Raw genomic sequence first — 19,696 nt, forward strand, 5'->3', positions numbered from 1 at the left:
TGGGATCAAGCCCCACATCTGGCTCTCTGCTCAGTGGGGAGCCTGCTTCCTCCTCTCTCTCTCTCTCTCTCTCTCTGCCTGCCTCACCGCCTACTTGAGGTCTCTGTCAAATAAATAAATAAAATTTTTTTAAAATCACAGATTATAAAAAAAATATTCACAGCATATGTTAGAGAAAGGATTACTGTTTCTCTGGTATACAAATGCAAATAATCCTACATCATACACTACAATATATATTTTTAAAAAAATTTAAGAGCCCAATTAATAACTGGACAAAAGATATGAGGATTCATACAAGAGGATTTGCAACCAGTAAGCAAACATTTAGAGAGATAACCTCAATAATCAAAACAAAAAGGACTAAAAGTGATTCTGAAGTGCCATCCTATTTTGAAATTAGTAAAGGAAAACAGGTTTTGTCACAATAACATTTGGTGCTAGTAAGGATACAGGAAAACATGCATTCAAAAGTACGAATACCAAGATATTTATACAACTTTTTCATAAAACAACTTGAAAATATATAAAATGAACAATGCTAAATATTTATGCTCTTATCCAGTAAAGTCAGCTTTAAAAATTAAAATCAGTCTTAAACATGGAAAATATTTTATATTGTTTACAAAAGAAGACTCAAGGCCCACCTGGGTGGCTCAATCTGTTAAGCATCTGAGTCTTGGTTTCAGCTCATGTCATGATCTCAGGGTCACGAGATCGAGCTCCGATGGGCTCTGCACTCAGCAGAGTCTTCTTGAGATTCTCTGTCTCCCTTTTTCTCTGCACCTCCCCACCCATGCACTCATGCTCTCTCTCTCAAATAAATAAAATCTTAAAAAAAAAAAAAAAGGAAGACTCAAATGTCCAACAATAAGAGATTGGTTTTAAAAATTCAATCTTCAGGCCTCCATATGCACATGAGAAAATGGCAATAATTTACAACTCATATTAAACAGGTAATAAACAGTTAATACTAAGTTTTTAGAAAGTAAGCTATAAAGTTGTATATACACTGCTACTTATTGTAACTATGTTTTAAAGAAAAGAACTCATAAGAAAAAGGACTAAATAAATACATGAAAATGCAAATAACTGTTTTATTGAGATAGTGGAATTATTTTTACTCTTTTTTTCCCCTCTAGCTGGGAGAATTCCTGGGGACGGTACTCTGCTGTACTCAGGAAGGCTACGGTTGCAGAAATACCTAACAGCGCTGCAGGAAAATTCAGTTAAGTGAATCTCTGCTTTGACTAAGAAATTTTATCAAAAACATTTTTAAAATCACAATAATGCATTTATTTCTTTTATTTTTAAATATTTTATTTATTTATTTGACAGAGACCACAGGTAGGCACAGAGGCAGGCAGAGAGGCGGGGGGAGGGGGGGGAGTTGGGAAGCAGACTCCCTGCTGAGCAGAGAGCCCGATGTGGGGCTCGATCCCAGGACCCTGAGATCATGACCTGAGCCGAAGGCAAAGGCTTAACCCGCTGAGCCACCCAGGCGTCCCAATGCATTTATTTCAAAAGCAAGTGTTGCCAAAAACTATTTTCCTGAAACCACTGTACTCCAGTATCTGGAGGCTGGTAAAAACATATCAGTTCGTGAGGGATGCATATATATTTGTATAAAAAAAAATGTCATGGCTATTTTCATTTGGGAACAGATCTTACAGTTGAAATTATATATCTGTGCTGTTTTTACCAGAAGAAGATAAAAATATTAAAAGGACAGCCAGGGTAATATCTCGTTAGGAATAAATGCCCGAGCAGCTCCTTGAGAACGCTTGGCTTTACTTACTTCATTTGCTGCCTATGGTGGAAGGGGTCTGAGAGACCTTCTGATCCCAGTTGGGACTCTGACCCAGTTCTGAGAGTTAATAAGACCTTGAGCCAGTCATTTAACTTCTCTAAGCCTGAGTTCTCTCATCTGTGAAGTGGGAATGAAAATACTGAGTTACAGAGGAATTGTATTGAAAGGAACCAATGAGAAAAGCTGTGTTTTCAAGAACCTCACAAAGCAGATGGTTGGACACGGTACAGTATCCCATCCTCCTACCAATCCACAGGGTTCTTGAGGGAAATGTAAGTGTGGCACGAGGTCCTACTCTGAGGCCGTGAACACCAATGCAGACTAAGCCCCATGGAGCACTCTTTTGTCTACACAGCCTGGATTATGGGCTGAGAGCCAATGAAGAGGCCTCCTTTGCTCCTTCCCTGTCAGCCCACGTGAGGATCCCAGCTCTTACATTTCATGTCGGGAGCTGAGACCAACGCAGAAAACAGCACAGGCAAACAAAGGAGCCACGTGCATAGGAAGGAGCCAGAGCAGGAGGGCCTCTTGTGTCTGGGCTTCACAGAGCACGGCAGGAAAACCAGCCCCTGGCCTCTCTCACCTTTACCCAGCCTGGGACAGGTGCTAAAGGAACGCAAGCGAGCCAGAGAGAGGTAGCTGCAGTGTTCCCCCAGCCAAAGAAATGGAAGGAGGAGGATCCCAGGAATCCCAGCCCTATGTAAGCTCTGATCTTTAAATGATTCATCACAGGGCCGCCTGGCTGGCTCAGTCAGGAAAACATTGCAACTCTTAATCTCAGGTATATAAGTTCAAGCCCCATGTTGGGGTGGAGAGACTACTGGAAAATAAAATCTTTTACTGATTCAACCCAGTGGACAATCCCCTCCCTCGTCCAGCAAAATGCAGGCAGACAGGAGTGATATGTAGCAGTGCTCTTCCTGCATAAGAAGGACAGGATGAGGCAGCAGCAGGCACTGGTAGGTCCCCCCCTCCAGCAAGCACACACTCCCTAATGACTTACAAGAATGACCAGCACAAGGACAGACACACATGCTGCTTCCCATCCCCTTCTGGGCTCCTGGCATTATTGACGTGAAGGGGAGAATGGAGCTTATCTATTCCAGGAGGGAGGACTGGCTGGTAGCTAATTAGTAGTGAGGGGGTCAGAAGCAAGTTCTCACCAGTTCTTACCAGCTGGAACCAGCTCTGGAGAGGATAACAGCCGTAGAGCTCATCTGTCCCTCCAGTCTTGTTCTGCTCGCATTCACTGTCTACACTGCAACCACAGAGATCTCCAAGTTGTTCATGTGATCACACAAAAGCTCCACTGAAAGTGCTTCACTTTCCTTGTGCTTCAGTTCTCACTGAGTATGGATGAAGTACAAGAGACACCTGGGTGGCTCAGATGGTTGAACGTCTGCCTTTAGCTCAGGTTCATAATCTCTGAATCCTGGGATCTAGCCCCACATCAGGTTCTCTGCTCAGCGGGGAGTCTGCTTCTCCCTCTCCCTCTGCTCTTCCCCTCCATTTGTACACTCTCTTTCTCTCTCACATAAATAAATAAAATCTTAAAAAAAAAAAAAGAAAAGAAAAAGAAAAAGATTAAAGTTCAAGTTCCCAGGCATGGCATTCAAGGCCATTTCCTTCCTGTCACACTCTGCCACTCACTAGCTCTGTGAGGGTTTATTATCTACTGGGTTTATTATCTACTCTATGTTTATGCTTTCTAATTTGTAAACTGAAAATGATATAGTCCCTATCTCACAGGGATTTTGTAAGGATTAAATGGCATAATACACATGTCATTCTTAGAGCCTGGTATACGAGAAGTCCTCAAGACAGTTAGCTCTAATTACCATCATCAGTGTCGTCTGCACTACTATTCCATAGCCATGTTCATGTTTTCCCCTTTGCCTAGAATAATCTGCCTGACCTTTTATACCAGCCAACTCCTATTCATCCCTCAAGACCCAGCATTGCCTATCCCAACAAGTGTTCTCTGAATCCCTAAGCTAGGCAGGGTCCTTATCTGCGATGCAGAATTCCCACTGCTTAGCTCCATCATAACCCCCAACACACAGTACTGGTCTATGATCTGTCTCCCTTGGCACACTGGGGAGCTCCTTAAGGACAGGGACTGTATTTTCTTTGCCTTTGAATTGCCAGGTGCAGCAGTGCCTAAATTATACCAGTGAATGTTTTGTATTGAAATGACCCTAAAAATATCATGCATCCAACACTATGTGAGAAACTGTTGGGGAGATAAGAGGAGAGGATGAACCCTTGGGCTAAGGAGTATATATGCTGTGGGCTAATCCTAAACCGTCTGAAGATTGGGTTGTATGTGGGAGGGCTCCCGGGGGAGTCTGAGATGAGGTGTGTTCCTGAGGCCTAAAGACTAGCTACCCTGGGTCAGGCACCAAGTCAGCCCATCCAGCCTCAGTTCTGGCATTTGCTGCCAAAAACATTTCCTAGAGGTCTCAAAATGAGGCCACCTGTGCCCATGCAAACTTGGGACTACCTGGGAGGGCTGTGTGGCTGTAACTCAGGCCCCAACAAATTGCTGCTGTCTCTGCAGAGTTGGCATAGCACGTGGACACGCCCAGTCTACTGAGCCAGTTCTGAGGGAAAGCGCCCTGCTCACACTCCCCACAGAGGGAATTCACGCTCTGAGCCCCGGACCTGTCCTTCCTCCTCTGGCCAGGGCTGTTGGAGAGCAAATGTCCAAATATTCAAGGTCAGTCAACCCAAGGCTGACCAGAAACTTAGAGAATGAAGCTCCGCCCAAACAGGCCAGAGTCATTAACCCAGCCGGTCTGATTCTCTCCCTCTCTGGAACTTGATAGAGAAAGAAGCAGGGATTCTGTACTGGTGATTCTCTGCTTGCCCTCATCCCCCCCTTGACCCATCCTCCAGTCTTCTTCCCGTGTGGTCCTGGGGGCTGACCTCTGTGAGTACATCCCCAGGCTCCTTTACCCTCTGGCTTTGGCTGGGTTCAAGTTCAGCCAATGGGGCAACTTGCAGGAGATTGGAGACTGGAGGAGAAAAAGGTCACAGGATTTACTCTTCCTACGCTCTAGGTCTGGTGACATCTGCCTTCCTCTATGGCCACAGTTCCCTCCAGGCAGTCTTTAAATGGCAGCAACTTTCAGCCAGGCTCCAAGATCACCATATCCCCTCCTTACTCCTATCAGCCCAGGAGTGATAATGGCTTCCTGCCCTTGCTAGTTTCTGGGGTCTCCTTGAGGGATCCTTTTCTCTGGGCACACCTTTTCCAATTGTCCCTTCATTAGAAGTTGCTTCAGAAATCCCAGCTGAGGAATGCCAGCCACTTGCTGCTGGGACCTAGACCGATCCAAAGACTTACAAAGACAAACAAAGCCCTAGCACCCTGATGGTCTAGCAATAGAGTGAGGAGCTACACAGCCCCGCTCCTGAGGCTCCGGATTCTTAATGCTCCTCTTGCTCGAAATGCATCCTTCCGCACCCCTTGGGCTTGTTTATGTCCGACTGTGCTCAGGGTACCGCCCTTCCCCCAAGGTGACGCCTGTCTTTGAACTTTCCAAGCCTGGGCTCATACATCCATTTTCCTTAGTACTTCACATCTCTTCAATAAATGCCTCATTTTGGGGGCGCCTGGGTGGCTCAGTCAGTTGAGCGTCTGACTCTCCCTTTCTGCTCAAGTCTCGATCTCAGCTCAGGATCAATCCCTGCCTTGGGCTCAGCGCTTCGTGTGGTCTGCTTGAGATTTTCTCCCCTCTCTCCCTCTGCCCCTCCCACTCATGTTTTTTCTCTTTCTCTCTAAAATAAATAAATAAATCTTCAAAAAAGAATCAGTAAATGCCCCTTTCTCTTGTACTCACACCACCTTCAATGCCCAAAACGCTGGAGGGCAGGTCCTCGCCCACCGCTGGTGGCCCATCGAGCTGGCCCAAGACTTCGCCACAGTGACCAATACCTTAGTGCTTGGTCCCTCAGGAGAGGAGGACTGACCGCTCACTGCCTGGACAGGGACTCAGATTTGGGCCACCGGACACCACACTCTTACTGAGGAGACATAATAAATGGGAGCAATATAGGTCCTGTTACTAGAAAGGAAACTCCTTTCTGTGTGTTCTCTTCTTATGTAAGCAGCATCCTCCCCAGCTCTTTCTGTGATGATGATTTTCTCCCCTTCGCCTTCCACCCTCCAGAGAGGACCTGAAGCTCAGCCTCACATATGTTTCCAGCCTCAATTACCTGCCACAGTAACCAAGCTGCAGTGGAAACCAAGCTCTTATTATTCCTGCGTGCCCTGATTTCATTAACATTTTTAAACTTGCTGTTACTTAATTTTCTATTCTTACACCTGTTCACATATTTCATCTAAGAGGCAACCTGCCACATATTGACCCATAAAATGAGAACCTAAAAACTGAAAGATAAAACCAAGAGTCTAGATAAAGCTAAAAATGATTTTCATCACTCTTCAGGGATGCAGGAGAAGAGGAAGCCTGTGCGATCACCCCCATTGGACCAGCTAACCACCAAGGCCCTTCCAGCTCTGAGAATCTTTGTGAGAGGCTTTTGCCTAGAAGGTTAAGCTCACGGTCGTAAGTCCATTGCCGGGATCTGTGCCTCCTTGTCCTCCAGGGGATAAGTGCTGGGGCCGGGACTTGGCTCCTGTCTGGGCAGTATCCTCACCCAGCCTTTGGAGCTAGTCCTGTCTGGAGGCAGGACTGAGACTTTCATCCAGAGCATCTCTGCATCAGTCCTTAGGACTGATGGTGCCCCACGGGCAGGAACCTTTCCTCTGCACCTCTCCCAGCTCAGTCCCTAAACACAGGAGGTCCTCAGAGAATGTTTGCTGAATGAATGAGGCAGTATAGTTCCCTGTGCCTCATCCCCATCCCGCAGCCTTCCCAGCAGCCTCACCGTGGCGGACATGGTGAGGAACTGGTTTATGCCGGCCCCTCTAATGTGCTCTGGACAGAGACTGCAACCCTAAAACCACAACTGCCCAAACGTCTTTTCACACAAGCTCCAAACATGATTTAATTTCTCTAATTAGATGTCCTGGTCTGAGACTTAAATTTGGAATGGAGTTGCATACGGAGAGAGAGAGGGCATGAGGCATGAGCTCTCAGGGTAGAACAGAGTCCACCTGCCTTGGGTTCAGAGGCAACAGCTGTGGCAACAGCTTCCTGATTTGGGCAAAGGCAGCCACTCTGCAGTGTGATCTGGGGGAGTCATTCCTGGAAGTTCAATTCATATTCTGTTTCTAACTATGACCCCCTCACTCCCTTTCAGACTGCTGCTGGCCTCCCACCTTCCAAAGTTATTCCCCAGACTCAGACTCCCACACTCTTCATCGTGGCTCAGTTTACCTAAGCCATGTTAAGAACCTGCCCTGCTCGGCATCATGGGCATGAATACGACCTAGTCACTGCCCTCCTGGGGTTTATAGTCTAGTGAGGAAGCTAACTGTGGAACCACATATGCACCCACCAGAGACAAGGACTCACAGAAGGTTGGATAGGGGAGACACTTCTGTTCTGGAAAGCTCCCCGGGAAGGCAGCTCATCACCAGTCCACATGTGCTTACTGCAGTGACTCTGAACATCTTCTGGAAAGTGACACAAAAATGAGTAAATGTTTAATGAGGTGAGCAATTTTTAAATCTACCATGAGAAAACACTTGCTCACTATAATGAGGCTGACTTCCATACGCACAACAAAACACACACATGCCCCACCAACTCTACCCCGTTTCTTCACAATAGAGGCTCCCGCTCGTTGCTTACGACAGTGCAAGGGACACTCAAGATCTTCCTCGTGTGTGGCTGCTGGGAAAAGAATTCTGCTTGTCTTGGAGATTCCAAAGGCCACGTTGTGCCATTTCAACCTTATTTCTTATTAATCTCTCCACTCACCCTAAGGCTTAGGAACATCCAATTTTCACCATCCCCAAAACATGACCTGCCCTTCCCCTGTGCCTTCCCTCCCCCTTAACCCTTCATACTGCTCTCCTGCCTTGTCAAAATCCTACATGGCTCAGCTTAGTGCCAGCTGCACCAAAAACACTCCAATCGAACCCTAGGGACAGGGAGAACTATTCCACGTCTGTACCGTAGATCCTTGACATTTACAGATTCTAATGTTCTCCATTTTGCATATTTTCAAACCACCCTAGAGGTTGAAGACATGGGCTTATCTGGAATTTTGTTAAGAAGAGAGTTTGAATCGCTGCTGCTATAAGGCTGGTATACGGGGAAGTGTTATTGAGCCAAGAGGACGGTGGGAAGATTTTGTATAAAAGCCCTGGAAGGCAAAGGAGGGTAGAGAATGGGGACACTTCTATCTTCACCATCACCTTTAACTCACTCTGTTAGAGAAGAATTTGTACGAGGATTGGTAAGAGATTAGAATCTAGTTCCTGAGCCCCAGCAAAAGGGTCTGGGGGCCTTAGGAGAGACAAGCTTGGCTCTCAAAGAAGGGAAAAGTGGAAGGCCATGTGGGATGAGGGGGATGGCCAAGGTCCACGGGAACAGGAATAAAGCACTGCTGATTGGAAATCAGGGGCTCAGGCACCAGTTGTCCTGAGGAGCTCAAGGCCTTAGGCCCAGAGAGCTGACCAGGTCCCCAGGAGCCTAGCATCCATTGTTATTTCCATAGTCCTCTGTGGACAGTCACATCTGTGAATAGAGCCTGATAGGGTCACAATATTTCTGTTATTTTTTTCTGCATTCTGTGGGGAGTAATATGAATCTATAGAGGATTCCTTGAGTGCAGAGGTCCCAAAGGCCTTGGCAAGGACCCTCTGAAATGGGAAGGTCTGCTGGACTTGTGTGCACCTGCATTACCGTGCCCATTACTTGGGGGAGCTGGGGATCCTACCTTCTCCAGTAGACCGGCCAGGGACTTTGTCGTAATGGTCTTTCTTGCTCCCTAAGGGACCACAGATCAAAGTTGGGCAAGCATGGCATTCATCCAGTTGGCCACATTGATTGGTCCAGGAACAAAGTCGAATTAGAGTGAGCCTCTGAATCTTTCCCTTTGGATATTTGGACATGGGGCCAGGGAAAACTCGGTTAGTCTCTCACTGTTGGCTGGTCAGATGTAAAACTTAAGAGCTGTCAGCGACTGTTTTCCTACCATATGGGAAAAGCCAGACTGCATTCGAAGAAAAGTAATAAATCCTAACACTTTTTAAACACCTTCTATGTACTCAGCCCCATGCCAAGCCCTTTATGTTCATTAGCTCACAACAATGCCCAGAGGTCAATAATATGAACATCCTTGTTTCTGAATTAGGAAACTGAGGCAAAGCAAGGTTTAAGTAACTTGCGCAATATCACACAGCTAGCAAGTAACAAAGCCTAAGGTCAACTGGCTCTAGAGCCCATCATCATGACCATCATGACCATGACTCTGCCTTGCAGAGGCAGCAGGCATCAGGGAGTAAAAACAAGGGATGGCAAGAGGCCTGCTCATGTTCAAGGCCCCATTCCAGCTGTTCCAGGCTACATATGGATCCAGTCTGCCCTGCGTGAGTAGAGGAGGACGTGTGTGTAACCGACACATGGTTGACTCTCAATGCGAGTTTCTACCACAAAGAACCAGAAAATTCCTGACAACGATAGTATCTTCTCAGCATGTAGCATGGTGTCCACCACCTTCTTACTCTAGATCTAGACACTGGACAACCAATGTGAGATTCCAAGTCCAAGTGAAATTATATTTTTAAAACCCACCAATATTTTTTGTTCCTTTTGAGAACATTTGCCCTTTAATTTGCATTTGAAATCAGTTTCTTTAAATATTTTAGGTACAAATTCTGAATAGTGGAGACAGAGTAGAGGCTGCAGGCACTCAGTGTGGGCTCCCAACGCTTCCCCCCACCCCACCCTCCAGGCCTCGCTTCTCCACTCAAGATCCAGGTGGGCACACGCAGTAAGTCAGTGGTTCCTGGTGTCCGGGGTTAGCAGCCTCGGGCCTCGATGCACTTGGATACAAAGCAATGAAGCCCAGCAGCTTCCTGACAAGATGTGTGTATTTAAACTTTCTCCAAGCAATTCAGTGATTGTGCCCAGACCTGACGGGCAACACCAGCTGGGGCAACACTGCCCGTTCTCCCTACTTTGTGGTAGCATCTTGGGGCTGCTTTCCACCACAGTCCGTCCTCCCCAAAAAGTTAAGACTTCTCTACATAACATACAAGATCCTTTAGGGTCTGGCACCTGCTTCATGTCTCACCCCTGCCTGTTTCCCATGGTGATCTGCAACTAGGAAGAGAAACTGTGCTCTCGTGTGCTCTCCCAACCCCACCCCCCTTCTACCTAAGATCACCCCGGCTGCTCACAAGTAGTTTTCAGGATTGCTGTCTGCTTTTGGCTCCTGCTACTACTCCCTTCTCCAGAGACAGAATGAGGAAGACAAAAGTTCAAGACCTTCTTGAAGTTCAAGACCTTCTTGAAGTTCAAGACCCAAAAAAGGACTGCTCACCTGGCTAACTCCCAAACACTGTATTGACTACCTGAGATTTTGCTACCTAATTAAGGTAACATATGAGAAACTGCCTGCACAGTGCCTAAAACATAGCAGTGGCTTAGCATGTGATAGTATCCATCCTTTTTTCCTCTTTTCATCTCCCGGGGTCCCTATTTTTAAAGCGCTATTGTCCTGATCCTGCCCCATGTGAAAGCAACTCAGAGCAGAGCCGCCCCTCCCCGCTTCATCTGCCCTGTGGCAGATATGAGAACTATCAGGCCTCCTGGCCAAATCCTGCTATCTGACAAGCAGGATGCAAATTTATTTTATTTTACTTTCTTTTTTCAGTGTTCCAAGATTCATTGTTTATGCACCACACCCAGTGCTCCATGCAATACATGGCCTCCTTAGTACCCACCACCAGGCCCACCCAACCCCCCACTCTCCTCCCCTCCAAAACCCTCAGTTTGTTTCCCAGAGTCCACAGTCTCTCATGGTTCTTCTCCCCCTCCAATTTCCCCCAACTCCCTTCTCTTTTCCATTTCTCAATGTCCTCCGTGTTATCCCTTATGCTCCACAAGTAAGTGAAACCATAGGATAATTGACTCTCTCTGCTTGACTTGTTTCACTCAGCATAATCTCCTCCAGTCCTGTCCATGTTAATACAAAAGTTGGGTATTCATTTTTTCTAATGGAGGCATAATATTCCATTGTATATATGGACCACATCTTCCTTATCCATTCATCTTTTTTTTTTTTTTTTTTTTTTTTTTTGTCAGAGAGAGAGAGGGAGAGAGAGCAAGCACAGGCAGACAGAATGGCAGGCAGAGGCAGAGGGAGAAGCAGGCTCCCCGATGTGCAAGGAGCCCGATGTGGGACTCGATCCCAGGACGCTGGGATCATGACCTGAGCCGAAGGCAGCTGCTTAACCAACTGAGCCACCCAGGTGTCCCTTTCCTTATCCATTCATCTGTTGAAGGGCATCTCAGCTATTTCAACAGTTTGGCGATTGTGGCCATTGATGCTATGAACATTGGGGTACAGATGGAAAAAGGGTACAAATCTTAATGCTTTAGGTCAATGTGGGTGCTACTCTGGGGTCTGGGTCTGTGGCTGCAGGGGGGGGTATCAGAGAGCCTGGCTGGGGAGAGGGAAGAGCTTCAGGGGCCAACACCCCAGCAGACTCCTTCGGGCCTGCCCACGCAGCACCTCTCCCTGACCCGAGAGTCACTATAAAAAGAACAAGCTCAAAGCAAGCTGTTCTGGAAGTACCATTCCATCTTCAGAGCAGTTCTATTTGTGTCAGCTGAAGAAAGAGGGCTGGAGCATCCCATTCTGGTACAATTGGAACAATTACCCCTTAAATGTGATAATTACAGTTTGATCATTTTGTAGGCAAAAGCGAGATCAGTTCCAAGATTTTCTCCTCCTTGTTGGAACTTTCTGTAAAGAAACTGCTTATGTTTGAGGACCGCCGGCTTCAGATTTCAGATCCAGATGGGAATGCGCCTTCCTCTCCAAAAGAACATAACTTCTGATGTTTATCTTTTGTACTGTGCTGCTGTAGTGAGGAGTGAGCTAAGGCAAGTGTCTGGGTAATTTAAACCAGAAGGGCTGAACCCTTTGCATGTGCCCATCAACTTAAGACTTGCCATCTTATCAGAAATCATACTGACATCTTGACATCCATTTGACCAAGGTGGCAACATAAATGGTGCTTGGGTCAAGGCCTTGAATCCAGAAAACACCTATATTCAGACAACGTTTTTGTGTATGTAAACTGCCTAACAGGCCTGCCCATTCTGGACATCAGAATCTGCTCTGCATGATTCAGGGTTTGGAACCTTAATAGTGGCCACAAAAAGTTGAGAATAAACAAACCTAACCCATCAAATAAAACATATAGAAATTACTATGCAAATTTTTAAAACATAAGTAAAACCAGTTATAACCACCACACTGGGACAGGAAGGCATCTTCAGGAACGGTGAAACCATCTGAACCTTAGCCAGGTAGATCTAAAGAAGTATTTCTGCCCTCTTCCTGTCCAGCAGTTCCTCATTTGTTGTCCTGATTCTGCATTACGGTCCTTTCCTAGGGCCACACAGCCCACATTCCACACATACCTGCCTTCAATGGTTTCCAGCTCTTCTCATCAAGAGCCGCCTGTTAGTGTTGAGGTTTTGAGAATTCTCAGTCTCTCTGTAGTAGTTCCAAGTTCAGGCCTCAGGTTCTGATAGAATCGCTGTAACAGTATTTTTATGGTTCATTTATGGCCGTAATTCCTAAGATGACAATGCAAATATCCATAAAATGCTCACATGTAAAGAGATTCGCAATCCTGCTGGGCTTTCTGCAGCTTCCTGGAGCTGGGCAGTGTCACAAGCATCCCTTGGGGCTGAGAGGAAGGGGCACCACCTCCAGGAGAGGTGCCCTCTTGAGGAGAGCTCCCACCCCCGCTGAGGCTTTGTACCTCAGGCTACTTTTCACCCCTCACCTCACACACATCCCTTCCTGCCCATAGCTCTTTGGAGGAATGGAGTTTCTTCGCCACATCTCATCTTTTCATATCTAGCCACCCTGGTTCTGTTAATCTGTAGAAGATTCCCCTTTTCATCTCTGGGTCTTCCGAAAGTACATGTCTATTTTACAACGAATTCCCCATCAAAAACAAGTGGGTTTTTCCTCCAAAAGTTGAACAGAATTGCCACATGACCCTGCAATTCCGCTCCGAGGTAGACGCCAAAGGATTGAAAATAGATACTCAAGCACGTGTGCACACATGATCCTAGCAGCACCCTTCACAATAGTCACGAAGTAGAAACAGCCTGAATGTCCATCGGTGGATGAATAGATAATTGTGGTATGTACGTCCAAAAAAATGTCATCCAGCCATAAAAAGGAATGATGTACTGACCTGCTACAGCATGGACGAGCCTCTGAAACATTAGGCTAAATGAAAGAAGCCAAACACAAAAGGCTGCATGTTGTAAAATGCAATTGATTTTGTAGGAAAAACCCAAAACAGAGGAAGCCACAGAGACAAAAAGCAGACTGGCTGTAGCTAAGGGCTGGGAGAGCAGGCAGTGAGGAGAGCCTGCTGACTGCAGCAACAGTTTATGCTGCGGAGATGGAAACATTTTGGAACAAGACAGAGGGAGTGGTTGTAAAATAATGCAAATGTAATAAACGCTACTGTTTACTGTAAAATGCTTCATTTTAGGGCAATCCTCTCAGGTCTCCTCCCTCCTCCAGAGCTTTGTACTATCACTCGAAACAAAGCTCAATAAACCTTGCTTTGCTGCCCACCAAACAAACCAATAAAAATTAAAATAAAATGCTTGATTTTATGTTGTGTGAATCTCACCTCAAAAATATATTTTTTTAAAGGAAAGAGGCTAAGTGACAGAAGAAGGAGCCACCAATCAAGGAAAGACCTTCTTGATGAGAAGAGCTGGAAACAGAGAAAGGATGATGGGGTAAAATTAATCAGGGGCCCCCAGAGTCTCCCCATGGTGGTGTAGATCAGCTCTGTGCAAAGGCTCTGTTTGTGCAATCCAGGGCTCTTCTCGGCAGGGGGAGGGGAGGAGCAGCAGGTGAAGGCCTTAACTCCAGTCTGGAGGGCTCCCCAACTCTGCAGCCGGCTCCTCTCCTTTGGGTCTCTGCCTCCCCCCCCTGTAAACCCAGAGAACTACCTCCTGGGGGTGTTGTGAGGCTTTAAGCCAACAGTAAATAGGAAGGTACTCATGGCCCACCACAAAATGTAAGTAAAACTCACCTTTTGGTTCAGGGTTCAACTTACTTACTTACTCCTCATGTGCCCTTGAACTAGTCACTGAACCTCACTGAACCTTGCAGGATTGTTGTGAGGCCTGGCGGTAATATATGCCACGTGCCTTGAACCCATTACCTGCTCAGGCAACTGAAGCTATTATTAAATGGACAGGTACCATTCCTGCTGGGAAGGGAAGGATTAAGAGAAAGTGGATACAGTGGGTGTTGGGGGTGGAGGTGGGTGTCATGGGAAACGTCGTGACTGGTGCAGGATCTTGATGTACTATAAACGGCACTTGTGCGGCCCCTTCCCTTTCCTGCATCCGTGGCAGACATGGCCAGTCCACAGTGGACACTCTTCCCTACCACACCAGGATGTGGCCTCAGACCACTCAACGCTCTGTTCTGAGCAGTCTGTCCAAAAGAGTCGTCATGAAGATGCCACCCCTGTATGAGAGATTTTGTTCTCTTGAACAAATGAAAAAGGATGCAGAATAGCCTCCTGGAGGAGGAGAGGCCACGTGTCCCTAATAGCAGCCATGATTTCACAGTTTGTGCCCCATGCGTCATGAACAGCAGCAGTGGAGGGGTGAGTGACGGTGTGACTTCTCTGTACCGCGAGCAGTACGTTCAGTTCTAAGCTCGACCCCTTACTTGCTCTGTGATGTGGGACACAGGTCACCTCAGCCTTCTGAACCTCAGTTTTCCTGTCTGTGAAATAGGAGCAACACTGCCTCACTCATGGTGTTGCTAAGGAGCTCAAATGTACTGATGTAGAGGAATGAGCGAGCTTCCATGAAGAGATGAAGAAAGTTCCATGTATCAGGAGTTCCTTCCCTTGGTGTAAGGGACTTTTCTCCTTGGTACCTTTCTCCTTTTTTTTTTTTTTTTTTTTTTTTTTTTAGGATTTACCTATTTGAGAGAGAGAGACTGAGAGAGTACAGGAAGGGGAGAGGCAGAGGGAGAAAGAGAAGCAGTCTTCCTGCTGAGCTGGGAGCCAGATGCAGGACTCCATCCCAGGACCCTGAGATCATGACCTGAGCCGAGGGCAGGTGTTTCACCATCTGAGCCACCCAGATGCCCCAGCACCTTTCTCCTTCATCATAGTATTGATCATAGTTAGACTGATAGCAATCAGAGGGCAGCACTGGCTCTTATGTCTGGATCCTTATGGCTTAGCAAAGTGCCTGACATCATAAATAGTACTCCATAAGGATTAATTGAAAGAATAAATGAATAACCAGTGAGAGACACTGTCAGGCATGATGTCACATTGCAAAATACAGTAATGTTTTAACAATTCTTTTGTTCTCTTTTTCTTTCCTTTTCATCTTTTTCTTGATTTACTATAATCAGGAAACTTGTCATTGGTTGTCATTGCCAGCTCCTTAGTATAATCAGGAAAAGAAGGTCTCAGAGCCGTGGGGGTAGGGGGTTTGTAGTCACTTTCAAGCCATGAGAAATGTGATATTAACATGAACTAGCACAGGGGCCCCAGGGTGGCTCAGTCGATTAAGTGTCATGATCAAGCCCAAGTAAGCTCTGAGTTCAATGAAGAGTTTGCTTAAGTTTCTCTCTCCCTCTGCCCTTCCCTGTGCGCTCTCTCAAATAAATTAATAAATCTTTTTTTAAAAAAACATAAACTAGCACAAAACTTTTGTGACAATGGGCTCCTCTGACTCATTATACAAAAACTACAAAATCAGTTGTAGAAACTAGGGCAAAAGATGGTCTTCTGTCCTGTCCACATACTCCCTCTAGTGTCAAAAACTCAAAGTAAACTAAGCAAGGAAGAGGATCCCATTGGGTCGCATCGGTCTCCCAAAGCCTCACTCACGTGCTCTAAAAAGTACATTAGGGCTCCTTCATATCACCTATTCCTAGAGAAAAGGACCAATATGGGGAGCAGTCCAGGCTGCATCTTCTCTCCTTGAAGTCAGCAGAGCTGCATTCACCATCTCTTGCAATTATGCCCAACCTGGGTTCCCAGACTTCTGGGCCTCAGAAGGAAAACTATTGGGGTCTTCATGAGGAACCTGGAATTTCACAATGCCCAAGGAAATTGTAGCATCACTGAAAATGAAATTGAAAACCACCAAAACAAAAACAAAAACAAAAACAAAAACAACTGGCAAGTGCTTCGTCCTTCAGGACGTTACCAGTTTTGGTATTGGATCAGCACTGCGTATCTCCTACTCACTAAATGCTAATTATCTGGGTCTTAAAATAATCAAAAATAGGAAAATACGTAATAGCTTCGTATATGTGGTTGGTAAAGAGTGTAAGATATTTTTAAATTGGGGGCTCATAAGAGCAAAAACACAATAAAAGTGTCCCTTCACAATGAAGAAGATAGGACCCACTTCCCTGCTAAGTTACTGGCCTCAGGTATGGCTAAATCAAGCTGCTTTCAGAGAGAGAGAGAGAGCACTTCTCATGGCCAGGTCACCTCATCAGACACCGGGAGGAGCAATGATTCATAAGCCTGACCCAGCGAATGGTGAAGACTGTTTCCTGGAAAGGTACTCAAACTAGCTTTTATCAGTTTTGGCTAAAAAAACATTCAAAATCTCCTGAGAGTCTCTCGTACAAGCCCAATTCCTTAGTTTTTTTCTTCTTATTTTCAGTTTTATCTCCCCCAATTCTGCCCGATCTTCCAAATGACTCCGATGCCCCAGTCTATCAGGTCACCTCACCAAATGATGACTATATTTTCAAACATTTATTGATCCATTCAAAACATCTTTCCTGAAGGCTCATTAGGGGTGAGAAGATATGCCAGGTGTTGGAGAAAACAGTGACAGATGTGTCTCTACCATCATGGATACAAGCAAGAACTACAAGGGCAAGAGCAAGGACATGGGTCACTACAGGAGTTCTGTGAAAGAGAATGATTAGCCCTGCTTTGGTCACCTGACTAATCAATACTTTATTTCTGTCGTGGAGTTTTACAGTAATGTAAATAATAACCAATAAGTGTGGATATACAGAAAGGTACACTTTTTTCCATAATCATTACTTAAGGTAATTAAAAATATCTTGGTCCCACTTACTGGTCTATATCTTCCAGTAGTCTGTGAGCTCTTCCAGAACAGTGATCATCATGTCATTTGACAGAATTATAATCATACGGGATATACATACACATATATATATAATTAATATATGTGTGTATATGTAAAGAATTTTTAAAATAATTTTATCATGTTAATGATTATATAATATTCCATGATTGTATAATATTCCCATTTGAATAATAATTCCAACTATATGATTGTATAGTATTCCAATTTGGGGCATTTGTGCAAGTTGCTGAATCACATTGAGTATTTAGATTATTTTTAAATTTTACTATTATAAATAAAATTCCATAGGTTATAATTTTTAAAAATATTTGTTATAGCTATGATTACTTTCGATTAGGGTAGGTTTTTGAAGTGAACCTCTGGCTATTCACTTTTTATAATTTCATATATATTATTAAATTACTTTCCGAATGTATTGTACTAACTTACACTCCTGCCAGCAGTGTGGGTGACTCTATCTAATTGCGTATTTGCTGGCATCGATAACATTTTTTAACTGAATAGGTAAAACTGGTATATATTTATGTTTGCTTTTTTCATTTTCCTGGTGAATTTAAGCTTTTCCCTTTTTTTCTTCAATTTTTTAATAGCCTTCTCCATAAACTGCCTGTTAAAACCCTTGCTGACAGGAATCAAGTGTTGTTCCTTTAATGGGCCTCAGTGCTTAGTATGGCGCTCGTTAAGCAGCTGATACTTACAAAGCTTTGAAAACAAGTAGGAAAATCCAGGGGTAACTGTTTACATCCTTGTGAGAATAATTAAACCACTAAAACCTAACTATTGGGACCACTTTAGAATTTACAAAGAATATATGAGCATATTTGAACCCCACAACTACTGTGTGTTGTTATTTTCAGGATTTTTACTTTGTGGAACAAAGTCTGAAGTAACAGGTCTCAAATGGCTTAAGTGGTGAAAATCAGGTCCACTCTGGAAACAGAAATTGTTTCCCTCCAGACAGGGACTAAACCAGTTGAAGTTCGTCCTCCTATACACAAGAGGGCGAAGCAGTAGGCCATGAAGCAACACGAATGAAGGCCTCGTTTGACTACATATCCCAGGTTTCTGCGCGATCTCCCGGAATGCTCAGCGGACGAGGATTTCAAGTCCCAGCTTGCCCGGTGGTAGGATGTGACTCCCTCTTGGGTAATGGCCGCTGGCTTTCCCGGGGAACCTCTGCTGTTGAGCTGTACCTCATTGCTAGGGAACGGGCATTGGAAGATCTCAAACACGGTCCCGCTTTCTTAGGGCGGTAACGTCGTACGCTGGTTGGGAAGGGACGGTGCGAGGAGCCGCTGTGAACCATGCTCGTGAGCTGTGGGTCCATCTGTGAAGGGGCCCATCTCTGCGGAACCGCGAGTGGATGCTCCGCGGGTGGTGGCTTGTGGGGCAGGCGGAAAACTACACTTCCCAGCATCCTCGGCGGTGCCAGAACTACCTTGCCCGAAAGCCTGAGCGTGATTCAGCACCACCACCCCCCCTTTTGCCTCCTCCCGCCAGCTGAAAACCGGAAATGTGGAGTCGCTGTGTTCGGCGGCTCCTGTGTTCTGAGGGCAATGTGGGCCACCGGTTTTCGAGCCTCGGCGGGGTTTTTTCGCCGGCCTTGCGGAGAGGTGAGCCGAGGCAGCTTGTCACCGATGCCTGAGTATTCCTTGGGGAGACAGCCGGTGGTTCCTGCCTGCTCGGGAGCGCCCTAGGCCACGGTGCCACGCCCCTCCCAACCCCGCCAGGAGCGGGCGACCCTGCCGCAGGATCTCCCCGGGTTGCACTGGGGCGGGAAGGGCGAGGGACCCCATAGGGCACTGCCTTCTCCTGAGAGCGGGCGTCTGAGAGCCTGGGGTTCCCACCTGGCTCCGCCACTAGAGTTCTTCCCCTCCCCCGCCCCTGGCTTCTTTCTCAGACTGTTTCCTTCTTAAGGTCTAACGAGGCTGTCAATCCCCGCCCTCTGGGAGATCAGTCAAGAGCAATCTGTTCTGAGAGTTCTGGTTTCTTTCGTGGCTTCTTCAAACTTTTTTTTTTTTTTAAGATTTTATTTATTTATTTGACAGAGATCACAAGTAGGCAGAGAGGCAGGCAGAGAGAGAGAGGAGGAAGCAGGCTCCCCACCGAGCAGAGAGCCCCATGCGGGGCTCAGTCCCAGGACCCTGGGATCATGACCTGAGCCGAAGGTAGAGGCCTTAACCCACTGAGCCACCCAGGCGCCCCGCCTCTTCAAACTTAAGCTGTGTTTTTTGGGTGCTGTCTAAAGCTCCCGTGTTTGGTCGACCGCAGCATACATTTCAGGTCAGGCCAGCTTTATTTTCGCTGTAATTTCTAGTACTCTGCAGTCACAGAGTAGCCATTCAAAGCCAAACAAAACGCGAATGCTGGAACCTGCAAGTGTTGAATTTGTTGGCACCCTTGTTAGCATTGTGTCCTGAAGGACGTCAGACTGTATGCTGAAAGATGATTCCAGAATCTCCCCTCACATTTTTAAAAACTCTGTAAGGTTGTCTACAGAACAGGCACTTCGCACTAAGCTTAGCATTCTCTGTTCATCTTAAATCTTTAGTGCCAGGGGAAATGAGCCACCCAG

The 19,696-nt window shown here is 46.0% G+C and overlaps 1 protein-coding gene across 1 annotated transcript in view; it reads left to right on the forward strand.

Annotated features, from left to right (window-relative positions):
* Positions 1 to 18,284: 18,284 nt before the first annotated feature.
* Positions 18,285 to 19,696, forward strand: part of CCDC90B (coiled-coil domain containing 90B) — a 38,463-nt gene continuing 37,051 nt past the window's right edge. Inside the window, exon 1 of the mRNA XM_047692610.1 lies at positions 18,285 to 18,734. Coding sequence (XP_047548566.1) covers positions 18,635 to 18,734 — 100 coding nt within the window. The 5' untranslated portion in view covers positions 18,285 to 18,634. The remainder of the gene's footprint in view (positions 18,735 to 19,696) is intronic.

The sequence above is a fragment of the Lutra lutra genome, chromosome 10 (assembly GCF_902655055.1).
Source record: "Lutra lutra chromosome 10, mLutLut1.2, whole genome shotgun sequence".
NCBI lineage: Eukaryota > Metazoa > Chordata > Mammalia > Carnivora > Mustelidae > Lutra > Lutra lutra.